We start from the raw sequence: 22,288 nt of genomic DNA on the forward strand, positions 1-22,288 counted from the left end.
TCGTGACTCTCCATATTCTTTTTACTTCCCTTTTTTCTTGTTTCCCATGAAATGCCTCAGACTTGTTTCTGTCTGCAGTTTCACTTCTCACTTCTCTTTCCCTGAGGTCAGAGGTCAAACCCCCGTCTTGTGCATAAACCAGTAAACTCAGTTCACCTTTGCTGTCATGAGCACAGGTGCTGGTCATTCCTGAGACGAGTGCTGCTAGAGTTTGGTATCTCCCTCTTCCTCCAAATGCCCATTTTCATCTTGTCTCCTGTTTACTGTTCTGTGGCCAGGGCCTTGAATGCTGTCGTGTCGGAGTAGGTGTGGAGTGAGTAGGAGGTACAGAAATGAGTCGTGGCTCATTTATCCTCCCACCCCCCCCTCCAGAAATGTCTCTGAAGGATCTGCTTCACACTTCAGTGGTTTGTTCCCCGACTTCTTCAAAGGGCTCCTCCTGTCTGAAGTCTTGAGGGTTTTTGTCTGTTTAATGCTGCATTGTCCACCCTGTCCTCTGGTTCAGTGTTTCCTGTGGGAGCAGTAGGCGCTCCTTCATTCTGACTGGATTTGCAAGATGTGTTCATCTGCCTTTCTAACCCATCTTATCACTAGTCTCATAGGGTAAGCCTACAGCAATTCCCTGTTGATTGCTAAAAAGAATTTAAACTTCTCCTCCTTTAAGAATTACCCAATATCGGCCCTGTGTTACCTGGAAATTTTAATTTTCTATTGTTTTCCGAAACTCCGGATAAACTCCCTTTGGTCCACACTTCTAAATGTCTTCTGTTTCATTGGGGTGTGGGTTATTTGTCCAGATTACACATTCTTTAAGTCTGAACTCAAATATTCAAACCCTCCTTGAAGTTTTTCCTTCCAGCTCTAATCATCACTCCAATCTCTTCTTTGACTTTGACTCCACCTCATCATGGTGATGCCTTAAAAAAAAAAGCTAGGTCTGATCAAGGAATCTGTTATTTGATTATGTATTTTTTGCTTGAGCTTCTGCACACCACGCCCCCCATAATCCAATAAAGAAAAGGCCATGTTCTGTCCCCTTATCATAGTATGTAATATATAGTACATGTTTATTTCTTTGATTATCTGAGGAGCCAGGTTAGTGAAAGAACCTTCTTGTCCATTCAATCAGAAATAATTTATAGGCAGGTATTTCTTTTTATTTTATTTTTATTTTTTTATTGAAGTATAGTCAGTTTATAGTGTTGTGTTAGTTTCAGGTGTACAGCAAAGTGATTCAGATATAGGCATTTATTTCTAAATATGTATGTCTAGGTGACATCCCATATATTCTGCTGGTAGTCGAAAGATGTCCATATGATTAAAATTAAGAACAACTATGATTTCTATTGAGGGGTTCAAAAGAAATAGGAAATAGAGCCATACTTTCTAAGAGGTTTTGGTTAAGAAAAGAGAACAGAGATGCATGGGTAATTTAAAAGTCAGCATTGCACATGGAATGTTAATGTTCCAATGCAAGGCTGAATCAAAAATATATGGAGAGTAATTATTTTCAACTATAAGGGGAAATGGAGCTAATTAACTTGAGAAAGGACTTGAATAGTATTTTTTTTTAAGCATGGACACACCCTAAAAGATAGGGTTTGAGTGGATCAAGGCTGGAAGTCTGGCAAACTTAGTAAAACAATAGGAGCAGAGACCTGTGGTTGAACGTAAGCTGGAGCATTGCTGGTACCAGACATCTCGGTGTAGGTGACAGTGCCTTAGCCTGTGATCTGTCTCTCCACTTGATGTGAAAGTGCCATGGTGTAAAGTGCTGATCCACCTCCTGAGACTGATTCCTCCTTGTCCTTGTCCACTGGCTAAACTCATTGTCGCCCCATCAGTTTACCTGTTTGCAGTGAGTCCTTTCACATCTAAGAATTGGTCATTCACCCAGCATCTTTTGTCTTCACATCATTGCTCCACGTTTGTATTTTACCTTCTATACCCAGTTTTGAACAAAATCTTAAAAGTAGCAAAGATCAAAGGTGCTTGTGTGTGTTTTTGCTGCGTTGGGTCTTCGTTGCTGTGCGTGGGCTTTCTCTAGTTGTGGCGAGCAGAGGCTACTCTTTGTTGCAGTGTGCAGGCTTCTCACTGTGGTGGCTTCTCGTTGTGGAGCACGGCCTCTAGGTGTGCGAGCTTCAGTAGTTGTGGCACACAGGCTCTAGAGCGCAGGCTTAGTAGTTGTGGCACATGGGCTTAGTTGCTCTGTGGCATGTGGGATCTTCGCAGACCTGGGCTCAAACTCGTGTCCCCTGCACTTGCAGGCAGATTCTTAACCACTGCGCCATCAGGGAAGCCCGGTGCTTGTGCTTTTGTCAGCTTTTCTCACCACTGGAGATTGTGGAGGTTGTGTGTGTGCATGTGGGTGCTTATTCCAAACCAAAAGAATAAGGGAAAAAAGTACACTTGGAATTGTTTTCATCTGTCCATGAAGCTAGCACCTGTGCCACAAAGAAATGGCTTGTGTACAAGTCACATCTCATACCTTATATAGGAAGATGTATAAAAATTGGTTAATTTTGCCTCTTTTTAGAAGAAGACTGGGAAGCCCATGATCTGATAGAGGGAGCCCAGGAAAATGAAGACAAACATTCAAGGCAAACCGAATCTGTCAACAACAAAACCCTGATTGAAGAGAGAGGTAATGTTTTTGGTAAGAGTTTTAATGTGGAAACAAACCCTGTTCCTTCAAGAAAAATATCCTGTAAATGTGACTCATGTGGAAAGAGTTTAAAATCTACTTCAGAATATATTAGTAGTGATGGAAGCTATGCAAGAATGAAGCCGGATGAATGTAGTGCATGTGGGAAATCTCTTCTCCATGTTAAGCTTGAAAAAACCCATCTAGGAGATAAACCTTATGAATTTAATCAAAATAGGGAGGCTTATGCTCTAAATGAAGGAAGTATTTATCAGAACATTCATATTTTAGAGAAACCCTTTGAATATATGGAATATCAGAAAGCCTTTCGAAAGGGTACAGTGTTTGTTAATCATATGGAGGAGAAGCCCTACAAGTGGAACGAATCTGAAATAGCCTTTCTCCAAATGTCAAACCTCAGTGTGCACCAGAGAGCTCATATGGAAGTGAAGCCCTATGAATGCAATGCATGTGGGAAGTCCTTCTGTAAAAAGTCAAAATTTATTATACACCAGAGGACTCATACAGGAGAGAAACCTTATGAATGTAACCAATGTGGGAAATCCTTCTGCCAGAAGGGAACCCTCACTGTACATCAGCGAACACACACAGGGGAGAAGCCCTATGAATGTACTGAATGTGGGAAAACTTTCTACCAGAAGTTACACCTCATTCAACATCAGAGAACTCACTCAGGAGAGAAGCCCTATGAATGTAGTTATTGTGGAAAATCATTTTGCCAGAAGACACATCTCACACAACACCAGAGAACACATTCAGGAGAGAGACCCTATGTTTGTCATGACTGTGGAAAAACCTTCTCCCAGAAGTCAGCACTTAATGACCATCAGAAAATTCACACAGGCGTGAAACTCTATAAGTGCAACGAGTGTGGGAAATGTTTCTGCCGCAAGTCTACTCTGACTACACACCAGAGGACACACACAGGAGAGAAACCCTACGAGTGCAATGAATGTGGGAAATTCTTCTCTCGGTTGTCATATCTCACTGTACATTACAGAACTCATTCAGGAGAGAAGCCCTATGAATGTAACGAATGCGGGAAAACCTTCTACCTGAACTCAGCCCTCATGAGACATCAGAGAGTCCACACAGGAGAGAAGCCCTATGAATGTAATGAATGTGGAAAGTTATTCTCCCAGTTGTCATACCTCACTATACATCATAGAACTCACTCAGGCGTGAAACCCTATGAATGTAACGAATGTGGGAAGACCTTCTACCAGAATTCAGCCCTTTGTAGACATCGGAGAATACATAAAGGAGAGAAGCCTTATGAATGTTACATATGTGGGAAGTTCTTCTCTCAGATGTCATACCTCACTATACATCACAGAATTCATTCAGGAGAGAAGCCCTATGAATGTACTGAATGTGGGAAAACCTTCTGCCAGAATTCAGCTCTTAATAGACATCAGAGAACACACACAGGAGAGAAAGCCTATGAGTGTTATGAATGTGGGAAGTTCTTCTCTCAGATGTCATATCTCACTATCCATCATCGAATTCATTCAGGAGAGAAACCTTTTGAATGTAACGAATGTGGGAAAGCCTTCTCTCGGATGTCATACCTTACAGTACATTATAGAACTCATTCAGGAGAGAAGCCCTATGAATGTAACGAATGTGGGAAAAAATTCTACCACAAATCAGCCTTCAATAGCCATCAAAGAATTCACAGGAGAGGAAATATGAACGTACTTGACGTGGGAAGGCTTCTTTGAAGTCACACCTCATTTAATGTCACAGAACCCTCAATATTTCTACCATCCTAAGATAGTTCACACAGGTGAGTGTGGACAAGCCTTCGAGCATTATAGTCAGACTTGGAATCTGGAAGTTCACAGGATGGAAACCACAACTGTAACTAGGCCCCATGATGGGTTGACAAGAGTAAAAATTTATTGATACTTAAATTGTACATAGTTTCACCATGGATTCAAACTATTTCACATATCAGGGAATTCAGACCAAGGGAAAATCTCTCAACTTAAGGAATGTGGAGAATATATTCTGTTGGAAATTATGAATACTGAAAGTTATGTTTCTGATAAAATATAAAGCTTTTTGTAAAAAAGGAGCTGCAGAAGATGGCCGTTGTGAATAAATATGCTCCTTATGTAAATAGAAGCTGTAAAGTTGTCAGGTAGCTAATCAAGACAGCAACATGGCAACATTAAGCTCATATATGAGTGGGTCCTGAGGATGTAGGACTAATGCTTTTGAGGGTGTTTTGGTCTGTTTGTTTGCTTTTTAAGATGCTGCATTACAGGAATTGTTTGTTCAGTTTGAGTCATGTTTGAAAAGGCATCCTATCCTTATTAGAATAATATCTAAGGCATATGGTAAAGACCCATTTTAAGTAGCACCACTATGTTAGTATCTTAATATGCATTGTTACTGAACTAATATTTAAAGGATAAGAAGTATGCTTCTTTTTGTAATCTTCCCTGGCATTTATAAATGCATTTTATCACTGGTAATGAACTAAGTCTTCCATAAGGGAGCCAGTGTTTTTAATAATGTTTTCAACTGTATCTGAATTAGCAAGAGATAGAAATCTATGCAAAAAATAGCAAATGGCATAGATAATTTACAATTGTTAATGCTAGAAGTCTGTAGTGAGGAACATAGGACTCATTGCACTCAGTACAGTTTTTTAGATGAACCTAAAATAGTTTCATTTTAATCTAATTTTTTCCACCTACGGTTTTTTATTTAGATGCCTACCTAAGTGTAAGTGTGCAGAGCACACATAATGTGTAACCTAGGAATTAATTTTATTTGATAGGATGGTATTTTTAAACTGTGCTTTGCTCCTTCCTGAATGGATTAAGAGTGGGTTCATATGGCTTTGTAGCTGGCATTGTTGGGTGACCACCCTAGTCACTCCTTATTGTTGGCTGGCCAAGTTTGGGTATCCATTTCTCCTGACAGAACAGAAAAATCCTGATTAGTTTCAGCCAATAATGATAATCCCTTTCTCATGGCCAGCAACTGGTTTAGAGTGGTCCAAGGACCCATTCTAGACAAATAAAGGAAACATCTGACAGGTTATTTCTGGAAAAGTTTTCTTCAAAGCTTCAAGGAATCATGCTGGGTGAAATGGAACCTTGTTGAACTTTTCCTCCTCTGGAATGTGATGCCTGGCTCTGTCTTTCAGCAATGAATTATGATATAATTTGCACGTGGCAGAGCAGAAAGATTGGAAGAACCTGGGACCTGGGCAATGCTCTTGAGCCACTGAACCAGCCAGCCATGTAGCCATTCCACCTCTGGACTGTTTCTTTTCTGAAAGACTAAATTTATTTTTAAGATGATTGATTTAGGTTGTTTTTAGGGATAACTAAAGATACAGAGTTTGTAGGAGTTACGTGATTGAGAAGTGGACTTTAGGCAAATCATTTATTTTGAGCTGTTGATTTCGAAATTACCTTATTTTCTGTAAATTTTGGTGTAAATAGTTTAAGCATTAGAAAACCTGAAACCATTAAATGTGTATGTTTTTCTAAATTGTTATGTTACTGACCTAAGAACCTCTGGAACCTGATACGATGTCAGGTATATCTATCTTTTGGTAATGCATGACATAAATTTTGTTTAGGTTAATTTGTTATTCATGGATCATTGCTATCATGTTGTTGACAATATATGGTGTCAGGTAAGGACCTACTTCTGTTGTCCAGTGATTAGCCTGATAGCCTGTATTATTTGAGTAATTCACCCCTTACCACGGAGATGAAATGCCATGCTTCTCATGTATTTCTGTCACTCATGGCACCTGTTTTTTGTTGCTTATCACTTTTCCACCATATGATCTTGAGTCTGCTACATAACAGGAATTAAAATTCTGGTAGAGTGTATAATAGTTTTGTGTAGCAACTATATTTGTTGAAATGATATTTGCAGAGGTTTCCTACACTAGAGGGAAGTAGCTTAAATAAACAGTATGCATTTTAAGTAAAATATTTGAAAAGTTTAAATGGTTTACCACATTCTTTTTCTCTTATGGAGTGCCTGACATGAAAGGGTCCTGTACATGTAAGTGGTCCTCAACTGCCTCTTCAGTAATGCAGTCGTGGGATTTCTTTATTGTTTCAGAGATGTCAGTGTTTTCATATTATTACATCTCTGAAATTAGGATCCATAGCATGTTCTGATTCAACTGGCATTGATTTTTTTTCTTTCTTAGAGGTACTTAAAATAATGGGTTGTCTTAGATTTGATGGAATGCAATATTTGAAAAGTTTTTAACTATTCCTGGCAAGGCCTAAGTTCATGAAAGAAGGCACCACAGGGGATGGTTCTGTTTCCCCACCCAGCAGCAAACCGAATGTGGAATTGGGCAGAGCGGGAGTACTTGCTCTTTATACACAGTGACCTCATACTGTGGAGTGTAAGCAGATTTGGAACTCCCAGGGGGTTTCCAAGGGCTGAGCAGGAGGTCGACCCCTCCTGGCACATAGAGGTGAGATTCCCCCAGTTTTTTTGGTCTGTTTTTTCAGTTATCCTAGTGTTAGTGAAATGGTGGTTCATTTGATGCTTCTGTGGCCTCTCAAACAGGTCAAAATGAAGACCATTCCTAACACCAGGGCCCTCTTCTGAGGCAACAGTCACCCTCTCTTTATTCCACCTCAGCGTGGCTGGCTGGGCTGTCCACTCTAGCGCCCCAAAGAAAGTTGTATGGATAGATACTGGTAAGGATGTATTGGTATGTTTGTATACTGTGGAAATATGTAAAATGATACAGGCATCTGGGAAACTAACCTGGAAATACCTTTTAAATTCAATAATATGTGTGCTTTATCATGCAGTAGTACCCCAATCTGTTGATAGATCCCAGAGAACTTCTATACACAGGAGAATGTATATACAGGGAATTTCACCACAGCAGGACTTTTGAGATATCCTAGGTGACTGTCATTAGAAGAGGTGAGTAAAATGTGGATCAAGCAGTGGGGTGGTGTCCAGCAGTTAGCAGTGTGTGCTTTGTTGTAGCACAGCTGATTAACCCTTTTAGATATGAATGAAAGAAAAATGGATGGAATGAGATTTCGTGCAACTAAAAAATGTTTACATCAAAGTTACACACACACCCTCATAGAGGCTACAGTAGTATGTGCTTAAGGTCATACCTTCATCAGTGTGAGTACCTGTGGGGGAAGGGATGGAATTGGGGTTTGGCATGAAGAAACAGTGGGGTCCACACAGAAACCAATGCTGATAATAAGTATGTTTTTAACTGAGTAGTACAGTTAACACTGTGCCCAGGACTCCTCCAGAAATATGAAAACATGCACACAGGAAAAGTAAAGGCCCCTAATTAAAATCCCCAATAATGTTTTATTCTGTTCAGTTTTAGCCAGAATTTTATAGCTTAGGTACCTAAATGGTGCCTCCTGTGCCTTTTCTGGCAACTTCTACCCAAGCCAACTTTCAGGAAAATGGCACAGCTGCTTGTAAACGTTCTTATGATGAAAGAGTTATACATGTGAGTGTCTGCATCACTTTGTAGAACTCAGTGTAATAAACTGGGCTGCTGACTGTACTACAGTGTTACCCTGCTTTGTTTATGAAAGAGATTCCCCCTTAAGTTTCAACTGGCACATCACTGGAGATTTGACTTCTCAACTTACCTTTTAGGTAGGTTAGCCAGGTGATTATGTTGGAGCCCATTAGGGAAATCTGTGTCATCCTCTGAGTCACATTCTTAAAAGTTGGTTCTTCACTGCCTTTCTTCCTTCCCTTGCTTGGGCTGTGTTTGATAGAACTTATTATTCTAAAACATATAAAAACCATTCTTGGTTTATGCTGTACAAAAAAGAGGCAGTAGGCCAAATTTGGCCTATGATCCATATTTTGCCGACTCCTGCTTAGGGGATGGAAAAGTAATACGTTGAAGGGAAACTTCTCTGGATAACACCATGGAACGGGATGAGGAGGGTCCCCTACCTCCCTGGACCCCCTGTTTGGAATTGTACATGAGATTTCAATCTCTTGGTTCAGCCACTTTGCTTGGCAGCCAATCTGACACTTACACAGAATTAGCCAACAAAAAATGAACTGCAGTCATGTCTTCTAAAATGCAACCTATGCCTTCCTCCAAAACTTAGTGGTACACTAATGATGAAATACAAGAGTGAGTCTTAGAAAGTAAAAGGCAGCCCACTCAAAATCTTTTCAACAATAATTTTTTCAACAAGATTATTCATGGAATCAACAGAATCCTAATAAATACTAGCACACTGTAATAGTATTAAATTCCTAATTATGCAGTATTTTACCTTCAGAAAAATGTGTGCGCCCGCCCCTCCCCCCAAAGAAAAAGAAAAATGTTCACCCAGATCTTGGTTTGTAATTTTTCTCCACTAAATGGAACCAGAGCTCTTAAGAGTAAAAGCTTATTCCAATGCTGATTAGGAAAATTAAGTGTAGAACAGTCATTTGTATTAGCAATCAGGAAGTGCTCAAAAACTGACGAGAAGTGATTTCACCAAAAATGGCAGAGTAGAGAAATCTGTCCCCCTCCCCCAACATGAACAATTAATGAGCTGGCAACGTTGGCAAAACTCTAGAATCTAGTCTGGGACTTAGAACCACCAAGGAAGCTTGATAAGGGCAACACTTTGCAATGAGAAAGCTGCCCACCCACTGTCCCCCACATCTCTGGTCACCAGCCCGATTGCTGGCAGCCTGAGCCCCAGGCACAGGTTGCTGGGGGCAGGGCAAGAATGAGACCTTACCCCACAGGGCTGTGCTTGTGGGCCTCACCTGTGGGCTGCTGTCTGTAAGTCAGTAACAGGGCGTCCCTTTGTTGTTTCCTTGACTCAGAACAGTCTTCCCAGAGGGCTGGTGCCAAAGGCATTTAAAGGCACAAGTCCTGGGGGTGGAGGCAGCAACCTGGTGGGCAGGATGACAGTCAAAGTGAGCAGCAGACGTATTGAGAAGCCTGGGAAGGGACAGGTTGGAAAATGGAGTTGTGTGTGGCAATACAAGCTTTTGAAAAGCTTCCTAGTGCACATCGTGTGTGCCCAGGTGAGACACAGCTGAGAAAAGACCTGAAAAGTCCCTATGCTCTCACCTGGACTGGCCTGCAGGCTCCATGTAAGCTGGAAGTGAAGGCTAAGGCAGAGTGGAACCAGCCTGGCTAAGCGCTGAAGGAGTGCCCAACACAGCCAGCCTGCAAAACTGGGGGAATGTCCCCTTTTTTTGGCTCCAGGTGTTTACAGAAGCTGACAAAACACAGCTGACCTCTGGAAGCTAATGGAACAGAATTAAGTGGCCACACAATATACAGATTCAATGCAATCCCTATCAAGTTACCAATGGTATTTTTTACAGAACTAGAACAAAAATTTTTTACGTTTGCACAGAAACACAAAAGACCCCAAATATCCAAAGTAATCCTGAGAAAGAAAAACGGAGCTGGAGGAATCAGGTGCCCTGACAAAGCTAATCAAAACAGTATGGTACTGAAAAAAAAACAAACATAGAACAATGGAACAGGATAGAAAACCCAGAAATAAACCCACGCACCTATGGTCACCTAATTTACAACAAAGGAGGCAAGAATATACGAGAAGACAGTCTCTTCAATAAGTGGTGCTGGGAAAACTGGACAACTACATGTAAAAGAATGAAATCAGAACATTCTCTAATACCATACACAAAAACTTAAAATGGATTAAAGACCTAAGTGTAAGTAAGGCCAGACACTATAGAACTCTTAGAGGGAAAACATAGGCAGAGAACACTCTTCGACATAAATCGCAGCAGTATCTTTTTGGATCCACCTCCTAGAATAACGAAAATAAAAACAAAAAACCAAATGGGACCTAATTAAACTTAAAAGCTTTTGCACAATAAAGGAAATGATAAACAACAAAAAGTCAACCCACAGATGGGGAAAAAAATATTTGTAAATAAAGCCACTGACAAGGAATTAGTCTCCAAAATATACAAACAGCTCATGCAGCTCAGTATCAAAATAACCCAATCAAAAAATGGGCAGAAGATCTAAATAGACATTGCTCCACAGAAGACATACAGATGGCCAAAAAGCACATTAAAAGATGCTCAGCATTGCTAATTATTAGAAAATGCAAATCAAAACTACAATGAGGTTATCACCTCACAGTAATCAGACTGGCCATCAACAAAAAGTCTATAAACAATAAATGCTGGAGAGGGTGTGGAGAAAAGAGAACCCTCCTGCACTGTTGGTGGGAATGTAAATTGGTGCAGCCACTATGGAGAACAGTATAGAGGTTCCTTAAGGAACTAAAAATAGAACTACCGTATGATCCAGCAATCTCACTCCTGGGCATATATCCAGAGAAAACCATAATTCAAAAAGATAAATGCACCCCAATGTTCATAGCAGCAGTATTTACAATAGCCAAGGCATGGAAGCAACCTAAATGCCCATCAACAGAGGAATGGATAAAGAAAACGTGGTACATATATATAATGGAATATTACCCAGACACAAAGAATGAAATAACACTATTTGTAGCGACATGGATGGACCTAGAGATTATCATACTAAGTCAGACAAAGACAAATATGATATCACTTATATGTGGAATCTAAAAAAAATGATACAAACGAGCTTATTTACAAAACAAACAGATTCACAGACTTCAAAACAAACTTATGGTTACCAAAGGGGAAAGGTAGGGGGAGGGATAAATTAGGAGTTTGGGATTAACATATACACACTACTAAATATAAGATAGATAACCAACAAGGACCTATTGTATAGCACAGGGAACTATATTCAATAACTTGTAATAAATCACAATGGAAAAGAATATGAAAAAGAATACATATATTCTTTATGAATCTTTATGAATCACTTTGCTGTACACCAGAAACTAACATGACATTGTAAATCAACTATAGTCCAGTATAAAACAAAAACTAAAAAGAGTTAAGTGGCCACACATGACGAAGGATATAGACTTATAAAAATAGCTTAGAAAAGTCAATAAGGACGCAAACGACAAGAACCCACAACAAAAAATCCCTGGGGCAGGGGGAGAATCTGATTTCCAGAGTTCCCACGTTATCTAAAATGTCTAGTTTTCAGCAAAAAATTACAAAACATGCAAAGAAAGTATGGCCCACTCACAGGAAAAAGACCAACAGAAACCGTCTCTGAGCCCTGCCTCTGGTTGGGGGGAAGTGGTCCAGCCAGTGGGATTAGGAGTGCCACTCAGTAGGCAGCTACTTTAGACTAAATTTAAATTCAATCAGAATCCCAAAAAGCTCTGGAGAGGAGCCTGGTAAATCCGTTCTAAAGGTCGCCTCTAAGAATTAATGTGGGAAAAGCCAAGAAAGTCTTGAAAAATAGAAATGAAGAGGGACTTGGAGAAGTGTTACAAAGCAAGAACAATTAAAATGCCACTTTAGTTAATTAGCACAAGTGTAAAATGTGAGCTATATAAATAAAAATCTGGAAAGAACCAGAGTACTTACAACCTGTGAGTCAGGACAGAGAAGGCAAATAAGACAATGTAACCAAGCTGCCTGCAGCTCCAAGGTCAAAACAGACCAACCACTGGTCTACAATCATCTGCTGAGCCTGTGCTCTAGAGCCCATGAGCCACAACTACTGAGCCCATGCGCCTAGAGCCCACGCTCCGCAACAAGAGAAGCCACCACAATGAGAAGCCCACACACCGCAACAAAGAGTAGCCCCCGCTCATCGCAACTAGAGAAAGCCCGCGCACAGCAACGAAGACCCAATGCAGCCAAAAATAAACAAATAAATAAAAACATTTATAAAAAAAAATAACAAAACATGGAGTATAGACGGTCATAGCCCCATGTCAATCCATGTACCCTATGAATCAGAATCTACAGGTAAGTGATGTAGGCCTATGTACTTAGGAAATGCTTTCTGAATAAACGTATCTATCAGCATTAATAGATGAGCATATCTATTATATACTATACATCAAATTAAGGAAGAGTTAAAAAAAAAAAAAAAGACGCCCCCCAGATGGGGACAAAGGCCTCAGCAATAACCAGATGCTCTCAGGTGTCACAGTATATGATGAGGTCTGAAATCCTTATGGCTCAGCTGCTAAGTGAAATGGGAATTCTAAGAGGGGAGAGAGTAAGAAGCACTTCAAAACAGAGGTGAGTACTTGAGCTCAAACATAAACTAAGTGTAAAATATGCACAACAAGCATTAACTACATGCCAGGCACAGTCCTAAGCCCTTTCTTAAGGATCTGGACAGGCAAACCTCAAGAAGAGGTGCAGATGTGGGTAAGATGTATGAGCAGTATTTAGAAGGAGGATCATATGGAACTTACCATGAGTTTTTGAGTAACATCAACAAAAAAGGATGAATATGGACTGATATGTTTAAGAAAAGGTATTTTAAGTAATAGAGGACAACCCTAGGATTATATAAGGCCAGCAACAAGACGAAACAGATGCTTTAGATTTAAAAGTATATACTTACAGTTAGGAATGAAATAAGGCATCAGAGAATAAGGTTCTGGTTTTAAGGTCACTGGAAGGTAAGAATAAAAACTATAGAAGACAGTTTTCAAAAGAAAATTAAAAATAAGAGGAACTATGGACAGATCAGTATTACAGGTACTTTTCATGGTTGTCAGATACGGAAGAAGAAAAGGATTAGAACCCAAGTAAGTGGAAATAAGGAACGTGAGAAGATTTACAATTTGGAAGAAATGATTTTAGGGTTAGTTTCTGCCACACTGACAATGAAAAGACTAGAACACCTCAGGTAAAGCAGAGAGTAGAGGGCAGATGAGGCGGAGATAGAGGACGTGGGAATTTTTCAGTCACTGGGTAAAGTGAAAACCTTAACTCTTAGGAACAGATGAGGTACGGGGAAGGGACATTGTAAGACCTAGTTCTTGACAAACTCTTCCCAGCAGAGTGATCATGTGATCAAAACTGCTTGCTATTGAAAGACGTCTTAATTTTTGCCAAATTTGAGCACAGAAAATGCTATTTCACTGTCATACTTTTTACTTCTCTTATTACGAATGAAGTTGTAGATATTCTCATTTATCATTTGTGTTTTTGTTTCCCACTTGTGTTTCCTTTTCATGTATGTCTTTTGTCCACTTCTCTGTTGGGTTGTTTGACTTTTTCTTATGAATTGTAGGAGTTCATTATTCAACAAACTTTTATTGAATGCTAAACTGTGGCTGGCACTATCCTAGACAGTGGAAACACAGACATGAAAGAAAACAAACCCTGTTCTCATGAAGTTTACATTCCAGTGGGAGGAAGCAGAAATTAAGTAAAATGAATAATGTATAATGTCTTATTTAAATTTCTGTTTGAGAAAAGCCATGAATGTATTTTGGATATTAAGCCTTTGCTGGTTATATATGTTACAAATAACTTCTCTCACTCTATGCCATGAATTTTGAATTTTTATGGTGTTTTGTAATGAGTGAATGTTCTTAATCTATTTTTTTCTTCTAAAACAGTATTTTTGTGCTGTTTGAGAACCCTTTTATAAGGATTGTACATAGATGATACATACATATCAAGAGCGTACATATATTCCCCTTTTATATAGTTATAAACATATTCCACTATACTTTCTTCTAGAAGTTTTATATATTTTACTTTTAAATTGATTTCTGTATAATGGTAAAAGACAAATGTTTTCTCCATATGAATAATTTTCTCAACAGCACTTATTGAATTACCTCCCCTTTGTCTGTTTCTCACATATCTGATTTCCATATGCGTGGAGCTAGTTCTGGAATCTTCTGATCCGTTTAATATTCTTCTTTTTTTTTTTTTTTAAGCCCTGCCTTCCCTGGCTCTTAGCCTCATTCTCCCATCTTCAAAGGCACCGATGTTGCATCTCTCTGTGCCTTTATTCAGTAGTCAGGACTTCCTCTGACCACAGCTGGGAAATGTTCTGATTTTTTTTTTTAATTTATTTATTTTTGGCTGTGTTGGGTCTTCGTTTCTGTGCAAGGGCTTTCTCTAGTTGTGGCAAGTGGGGGACACTCTTCATCGCAGTGCGCGGACCTCTCACTATCACAGCCTCTCTTGTTGTGGAGCACAGGCTCCAGACGCGCAGGCTCAGTAGTTGTGGCTCACGGGCTTAGTTGCTCCGCGGCATGTGGGATCCTCCCAGACCAGGGCGCGAACCTGTGTCCCCTGCATTAGCAGGCAGATTCTCAACCACTGTGCCACCAGGGAAGCCCCCGATCCGTTTATTCTTACATTAATATCACACTACAGCCAATAGCTAGCACTGAATTTGAAAGGGCAAGCTCCCCCTAGTTTTTCTTAGCCTTCTAAACTGCTTTGTTTATTTTGGGACGTGGCTATTCCACACAAATTTTAAAATTTTATATCTAATAATCCTAAAATCTTAAGTCCTTTATGTTTTAATTCTATCCTGATAATCAATCCCCACTTCAGTTTTAGACTTAGTTCTCACTTAAATAGCACTCAAAAACAATCTTCTGCTATTTTATACTTTACCATTTCTTGATTAAAGTTTATGTTCTAGAAAATTCTTTACAAAGAATTCACGAAAACAATATTTCCCTGCATTCTTGCATGTTCAAACTTACTGTTGTTACTTTAGCTGAATAACATTTTGTCTACATATAAAATTATTGGGATTTACTTTTAGTTCTTAAGGATTTTGTAATTCTTTCTCCACTGCTTTTAAAAGCACTGGATGTTATTATGGACGTCTGAGATCAACTTGATTTTTTTTCTCCCCCTTAAAAATGACTGGGGAGTTCCCTGGTGGCCTGGTGGTTAGGATTCAGTGCTTTTGCTGTTGTGGCCCAGGTTCAAACCCTGGTCAGGGAACTGAGATCCTGCAAGCCAAGCAGCACAGCCAGAATTTAAAAGAAAAAAGACTTAATTCAAGTGCTGGGGATCTAATGTAGAGCATGGTGACTATTGTTAATAATATGGTATTGTACCCTTGAACGCTGTTGCAAATATATCTGAATCATTCTCACCCCCCCCCAAAAAAAAACCACACATACAAATTACCTGTTAACTACGTAAGGTGATGGATGTGTTAATTATCTTAATCTTGGTAACCATTCTACAATATATGTACATCAAATCGTCACACTGTACGTTTTAAATATATACAATTATATTTGTCAATATTCCTCAACAAAGTTTTAAATGACTTAATTCTTTGGCTTTGCAGACCAAAAAGAACCTTTCTTTCTTTAAAAATCTAGTAACTTCCCTAGGATACACCATGGTGGTGACAGTTCTGAGTTAGTTTCCCATAAGTTAGTCCTTTTCATGTAGACTCCAGTCTTCTTTCATACCAGGAAGCTTCTTTGAAATGTATCTCTAAGTATTTGTTCTATTCAATTATCTCTGGCTTTCCACATGGGGGACTGGATGGTGTGCATGCTGAACCTCCTTTTCCAGTCTTCCACATGTGACCCCTTTAACTGTGCCCCGATTCCCATTCCATCTGCTCACTTCCTGTGCTCCTCTCTTCCAGGCCCCTCACTATGTTTTCAGCTCTTTGTGCTCCTTCCAATTCTACACATTTTACTGTCAGGATGTTTCTTCTTCCAGTTCATTCCTGAGCACTGGAAGCTTTCAGACCATCTCCTGTGTCTCTTCATCTCTCCCCTCAGTGCTTATATATGGTTCCTTGTGCTTTTGAATCATAAAAGCAATTGCTTCATTAAGCTGTGAAACATTCATAGTGAGATACTTGGTCACAATATTTCTCTCTTCTATGACAATATTTTTCAGGTGCGTGTTCTTCACTTACTAATTTTTTTTTTTTTTTTTTGCCTTTTCTTTTTTTCTCTTTCTCCCTTTTTTTTTTCTTAGGAAGACATCCATGCATCCTGCACTGGCTGCTTAGGACCAAGGACTTAACATTGTATTTGATTATTTTTTATTTCTCTCTGAAAACCTATGGGCATTTTCACGTGCAAAGTCTTGTTTATCCCCCAAATGCTACAAAGACCAATACTTTACACAGTTAAGGGTTATGTGTGTGATTCCACCCTGAATCCCACTTCTCTGCTTCTCAGAACCAAAGCAGGTAACAAGGAAGTTCCTGCCACAATCTTGTTCAGTCCCTTCCTGATGTTTTACCAAGGGTTAGTCACCTTGCATTTCTTTCTGAGGTCAGCAGCCCTGGAGGTCTCTCTCTGGTTCCAATTCCAGGTGCCTGTACCCAGCTTGATTTTTTATTGCTTTCAACAGTTCTTCCCCTTATGTCATGGTTTCAAGTTTAGCTATTTCTCAGATTTATACAAAATACCAGTCTGCAACTCATTTCTCAATCTCCTAGTTGGTTTTAGATGGTTTACAGGAACGAAGGGGGAAAACGCTGACTTCATATTTCCAATTTCAAACTAGAAATTCATTGTGTCCTTCTTGACAAGCACCTTTCTTGCCCTCCAGACATCTCTCTGGGTTTTCTTCTCTGTTACGCTTGTGACTCCTACGTGTTGTAAGGCTGTGGGTTGCAGCCTCTTTTCCTGTCTATCCACATCCACTGCCCAAGGCCCAGTTATGTCTGCATACCACCTTTCAACTCATGACTTTCAAATTTAATCTGCACTCCTGTCTGTTCTCCAACTCCAGATCTGTATGTCCAAGGGCCTTATCAACATCTAAATTTGAATAATCATCTCAAGTCACTGACGCTTCTCAAAGTCACTTCTTAAAAAATTTGCCCCGAACTGCTCCTCCCCACTTTTCCCATCTCAGTGAACACTTCCCACCCCAGCAGGTTGCTCAGACTAAATACTGAGGTCATCCTCAGCTCCCCACCCCGTTCTCTCACTCCACATCCTACCCAACAGCAAATCCTACTCTCCCAACGTGGAGCCACATTTCATCACGTCTACCCCCTCCCTCACTTCACATCTGAGCCACTGCAAACACCTCTTTGCTGTCGAGAGCTGAAACCGTCAACATCCACACAGCTTACTCTCTGCATTACCATGTCTACTGTTCCACTGTGTTACCGGCAGACTTTCCTGCCCCATGAAACTCATGCCCAGGAAAATAAAAGTTGCAAATGATCTTACTGTTCATTTCAGAAGCTTCCTCAAAACCCTTTTAAACAAACTTCTCACCTTTCCCATAGATACTATACTACTTATTCTCCAAGACCTGTCCACAAATCCTAAACTGTTAAATCATAATTCTTACCCAAAGGTTATTAAGCCCCTGAATTAAAAAAATATACTTTAAACTATACCCTCAAATCTCATAAATAACCTTTGTTCACTCTTTTCCAAGATGCTGCGAAGACTGTCAGGGTGAGCAATAAATTAAGATTTGCCTTCACAATGGTGGTGGTCAGTATTTCAGGAGCCAGCATTTCACACTGTCTTTATGCTTTTACTTTGTCCACCACCCTTGTCCCCGTCCCCAATTTCCTCTGCATAGTAGCAAATTCTTTTAAAACATACTCTTTTGCAGAAATCCAGTAATAGCTACACAACTCGCCCCAAATGAAGTCAAAGCCCTCGCCGTGTCCTGTAACACATCATTTGGCCCCTGGCTACCTGTCTGATGTCACCTCCCACCAGCATCCCTCTCAGGTGCTCCCCTGCCACCACTCTGGCCTCCCTGTTTTCCTCAGAGCACTTCCAACAAACTCCTGCCGCAGGAACTTGGCCCTGTGGCTGTTCCTTCGCCTGGAACCCCCAGGAGCCACATGACTCACCTCCTTCCTTCTTTATCTGCTCTAATGCTGACATCATCAGAAAGGCATTCTCCAACCACCTTTTACAAGAGCACACCCCGCTCTCTATCTCCTGTTTTAGTTCTTTTCACCATTCTCGTCACCACTGGATGTGTAAACTTATTTATTCACGTCTCCTCCTCCTGCTAGCTTGTAAGCTATAGGAGCTCAGGAACAGTGTTTGTTCATTGGTGTATCCCCGACACCAGGAGCGAGGGTGGCACAGAGTAAAAATATCTGCAGAATGAATTAATAAATGCCTGTGGGGAAAACTGAAAAGAAAATAGTCCATGAAAATGGAGAGAAGATGAATACTAGAAAGGAGAAACCAAGAACAAAGGTCAGGAGGCAGGCAGGGGGTCAACACTGGGCACAGAATGGTCACCTTCCCTAAAAGTCAGGCCAGAGATGAAAGCGCTGGTACTTAAGAGTGGTGGATGGAAATGTGGTTCAGGTTATCTGAGGCAGGCTGGCTCGCCGTTCAGTTACTTCCCAAGGTCTGAAGCCCCTACATAGAAGTACTGAGACAGACACCAAAGGTCTCAACTTCTGGACCAATCCATCTGGGTCTGCTTTTCCAGTGGCTTCTTTTTTTTCACCTGATAATGACTAACTCACCTGGATCACTCCGGCATGGAAATGCTCTCTCTAATGGCCATGGCTCTTCTCCTTGCTCTAGCTTGAAGATCACCTCTGGTTTGCTGACGCAGTACCCTGTGAGTGAGATACAGGGTTAAGACTTCAGACAAGTTGCTTGGACATCGGGGGCCCTGAAGGACAATGAAGGTGCCGGTTCAGGAGTCACATGATAATGGTGCCCATTTGAACCTTTATTTAGGGACGTGAGAACAGAAGCCTTCTTTCTGTGCTCAATAGCAGCACTCATTTCTGACCCGTGAGGTGTGCAGATATCATAAAGCTCCGCCAAGGGCTCGTAAGCTTTGGCGGCTAAGAAACAATGCACACGCTGAGGCGCTATACAGGGAAGACGCCTCACCCACGGAGACCAGCATCACATCCCGGTACAGGGTCCTCCGCATGCAGGTCAGCTGTAGCCTCTCATCCCAGGTGAAGTCCACAGGCACGTCCTTGAATGACACGGATCCCTGGCCAGCACACTTCTGTTCAAGCCAAAGAGATCAGTATTGGGTGATGTGAGAGAGATGGGAAATAATTCTTAACATGTTGATTTTGAGAGTTTACCATAAATATTATATAGGCTGCCTATTCTATACCTTGTTTTGTGGTTTACTTTGTGGGATAAAGTGATATCATAATAGGAAAATCCAGATTGTAGATTAACTTATTAATTCAAACAAAAAAAACTGAAGTTTCTACCATGTGTCTAAAACTATCCTAGCTTGCCAAGAATATTGACCTAAATCAATCTTTTTTGTTTTTCTTTGTTTGCGGTACACAGGCCTCTCACTATTGTGGCCTCTCCCATTGCAGAGCACAGGCTCTGGACGCACAGGCTCAGTGGCCATGGCTCACAGGCCCAGCCGCTCCACAGCATGTGGGATCTTCCCGGACCGGGTCACGAACCTGTGTCCCCTGCATCGGCAGGCAGACTCTCAACCACTGTGCCACCAGGGAAGCCCCTAAATCAATCATTTTTATTTGGCCTTTAAGAAGCTTAAATCTGGGGAGACGGGCTAAACATGAGTCAGCCTCTCATGCCAGAGCACAACCTAAAACAAGTTAAAGGAAATTTTCAGCTGCCGTGCATTGCGAATAATCACATTGTTAATCACTCAGCATCTCTGTGCTTTGAGTCTCTTCTCTGTTGATTCACTTTGTTACAAAGCAGAAACTAACACACCATTGTAACGCAATTATACTCCAATAAAGATGTTTTTTAAAAAAAAAAAAAAGAAGCTTAAATCTTGGTAAGGAGAAAAATCATACCTATGAATACTTATTGTGTAATAAGGTATTATTAGAGCTATGCTAGAATCAGTGTTATATAATGTAGGAGATATGACTATTTTGTATTGTCAGGTCGGGATTCACAATAGCAGATCTTCATTAATGTGGTGCAAGCACATACACAAAGTCAAAGAGGTATGAAAAACACACAGCAGTATGACAGGAACAGGGGAACAGGGCAGGGCCACGAGAAGAGGAAGAACTGCAAAGGTGTTCAGCAGCACATTGTGCAGTAATTCTGGACTCATCCGTGTAGTTGAGTGGTCTCCAAAATACTTCATCACCATCCTGGCAGTAAAGTTTTGAGCACCCCCAATTTATTTATTTTTAATAAGTACTATATACATTCTGCTAATCCACATGATAATAAGCTTAATTTATCTTTTTTTCCCTCATTAAAAGTTTAAATGTAATCAACCTGTTTTCCTCCCAATGGAGAAGAAAGCACTGGGATATCTTGTGCCTCCACAGGTGGGAGGTGTGACCACTGAAGAAATGAGGAGCTGGTGAAGACACACGTGCAATCACCATGGTAGCTGTAACGTTTACATTAAACAGCAGCAAGGAAGATCTCAAATCAACAACCAAACATTACAATTTAAGGAACTAGAAAAAGAACAAATTAAACCCAAAGCTAGCAGAAAGAAGAAAATAATAAAGATTAGAGCAGATGTAAACAAAATAGAAAACAGAAAAACAGAGAAAATGAAACCAAAAACTGTTTTTTAAAAAAGATGAACAAATTTGACAAACTTTTACCTAGATGGAATAAGAAAAAAAAAGGAAAGACTCAAATTACTAAAATCAGAAATGAAGATATGAACGTTACTACCGATTCTGCTGAAGTAAAAAGGATTATGGGAGAGTACTATGAACAACTGTACAATAAATTGGATTACCAAGATGAAATGGAAAAATTTTTAGAAACATAAAATCTACCAAGACTAAATCATGAAGAAAATAGGCACACTGAATACACCTATAACTAGTGTGGAAATTGGGTCAGTAACCAAAAACATCCCGACAAATAAAAGTCCTGGACCATGGCTTCACTGGTTCGTTTTACCAAACATTTAAAGAAAAGCTGGGCTTCCCTGGTGGCGCAGTGGTTGAGAGTCTGCCTGCCGATGCAGGGGATACGGGTTTGTGCCCTGGTCTGGGAAGATCCCACATGCCGCGGAGCGGCTAGGCCCATGAGCCACGGTCACTAGGCCTGCATTCCCGGAGCCTCTGTTCCGCAACGGGAGAGGCCACAACAGTGAGAGGCCCGCGTACCGCAAAAAAAGAAAGAAAGAAAGAAAAGCTAATACTGGGACTTCCCTGGCAGTCCAGTGGTTAAGACTCCACGCTTCCACTGCAGGGGGCATGGGTTTGATCCCTGGTCAGGGAACAAAGATTCCACATGCTGTGCAGCACAGCCAAAGAAAGAAAGTAGAGCTAATACAAATCCTTCTCAAACTTTTCCAAAAAATTGAAGAAGAGCGAATGCTTCCTAACTCATTCTATGAGGCCAGCATCACCCTTATAACAAAGCCAGACATAGATGTTGCAAGAAAACTACAGACCAATATCCCTTATAATACTACAAAGCTACAGTACTAAAAATGGTGTGGTACTGGCATAAAAACAAACAGACAAAAGGAATAAAATAGCCCAGAAATAAACCCTCAAATTTATGCTCAAATGCTTTTTGACAAGGTTGTCAAGACCACCCAATGGGGAAAAGATAGTCATTTCAGCAAATGGTACTGGGAATACTGAATATCCACATGCAGAAGAATAAAGTTGGATCTTTACTTAACCTCAAATAAAAAAATTAACTCAAAATGGATCAAAGACCTAAATGTAAGACTTAAAACTATAAAACTTTTAGAAGAAAAGAGGGCAAACGCTTCATGACTCAGTATCTGGCTATGATTTCTTGGATATGACACCAAAGGCACAGGGAACAAAAGAAAAAACAGACAAACTGG

At 40.4% G+C, this 22,288-nt stretch overlaps 2 protein-coding genes across 25 annotated transcripts in view; one reads left to right on the forward strand and one right to left on the reverse strand.

The window, feature by feature from the left end:
* Positions 1 to 19,618, forward strand: part of ZNF12 (zinc finger protein 12) — a 59,895-nt gene extending 40,277 nt beyond the window's left edge. For 7 of the 14 annotated variants that reach the window (XM_067705491.1, XM_067705488.1, XM_067705489.1 and 4 more), the window contains one exon: positions 2,537 to 6,648. In XM_067705491.1, coding sequence (XP_067561592.1) covers positions 2,537 to 4,389 — 1,853 coding nt within the window. In that variant the 3' untranslated portion in view covers positions 4,390 to 6,648. Of the gene's footprint in view, positions 1 to 2,536; positions 6,649 to 19,065 lie in introns of those variants that run through there. The other 7 variants (XM_067705497.1, XM_067705495.1, XM_067705498.1 and 4 more) reach the window with 5 other exon arrangements.
* LOC137206650 (zinc finger protein 510-like) overlaps positions 1,148 to 22,288 on the reverse strand; it is a 31,182-nt gene continuing 10,041 nt past the window's right edge. For 3 of the 11 annotated variants that reach the window (XR_010934774.1, XR_010934773.1, XR_010934766.1), the window contains one exon: positions 16,422 to 19,507. Coding sequence is in view for 2 of the 11 variants with exons in the window: in XM_067705538.1 (XP_067561639.1) it covers positions 9,531 to 9,565; positions 19,005 to 19,100; positions 19,384 to 19,507 (255 nt within the window). In the remaining 9 variants the exon portion in view is untranslated. Of the gene's footprint in view, positions 16,364 to 16,421; positions 19,508 to 22,288 lie in introns of those variants that run through there. The other 8 variants (XM_067705538.1, XM_067705539.1, XR_010934767.1 and 5 more) reach the window with 8 other exon arrangements.

This window comes from Pseudorca crassidens, chromosome 15 (genome assembly GCF_039906515.1).
Source record: "Pseudorca crassidens isolate mPseCra1 chromosome 15, mPseCra1.hap1, whole genome shotgun sequence".
Taxonomy (NCBI): domain Eukaryota; kingdom Metazoa; phylum Chordata; class Mammalia; order Artiodactyla; family Delphinidae; genus Pseudorca; species Pseudorca crassidens.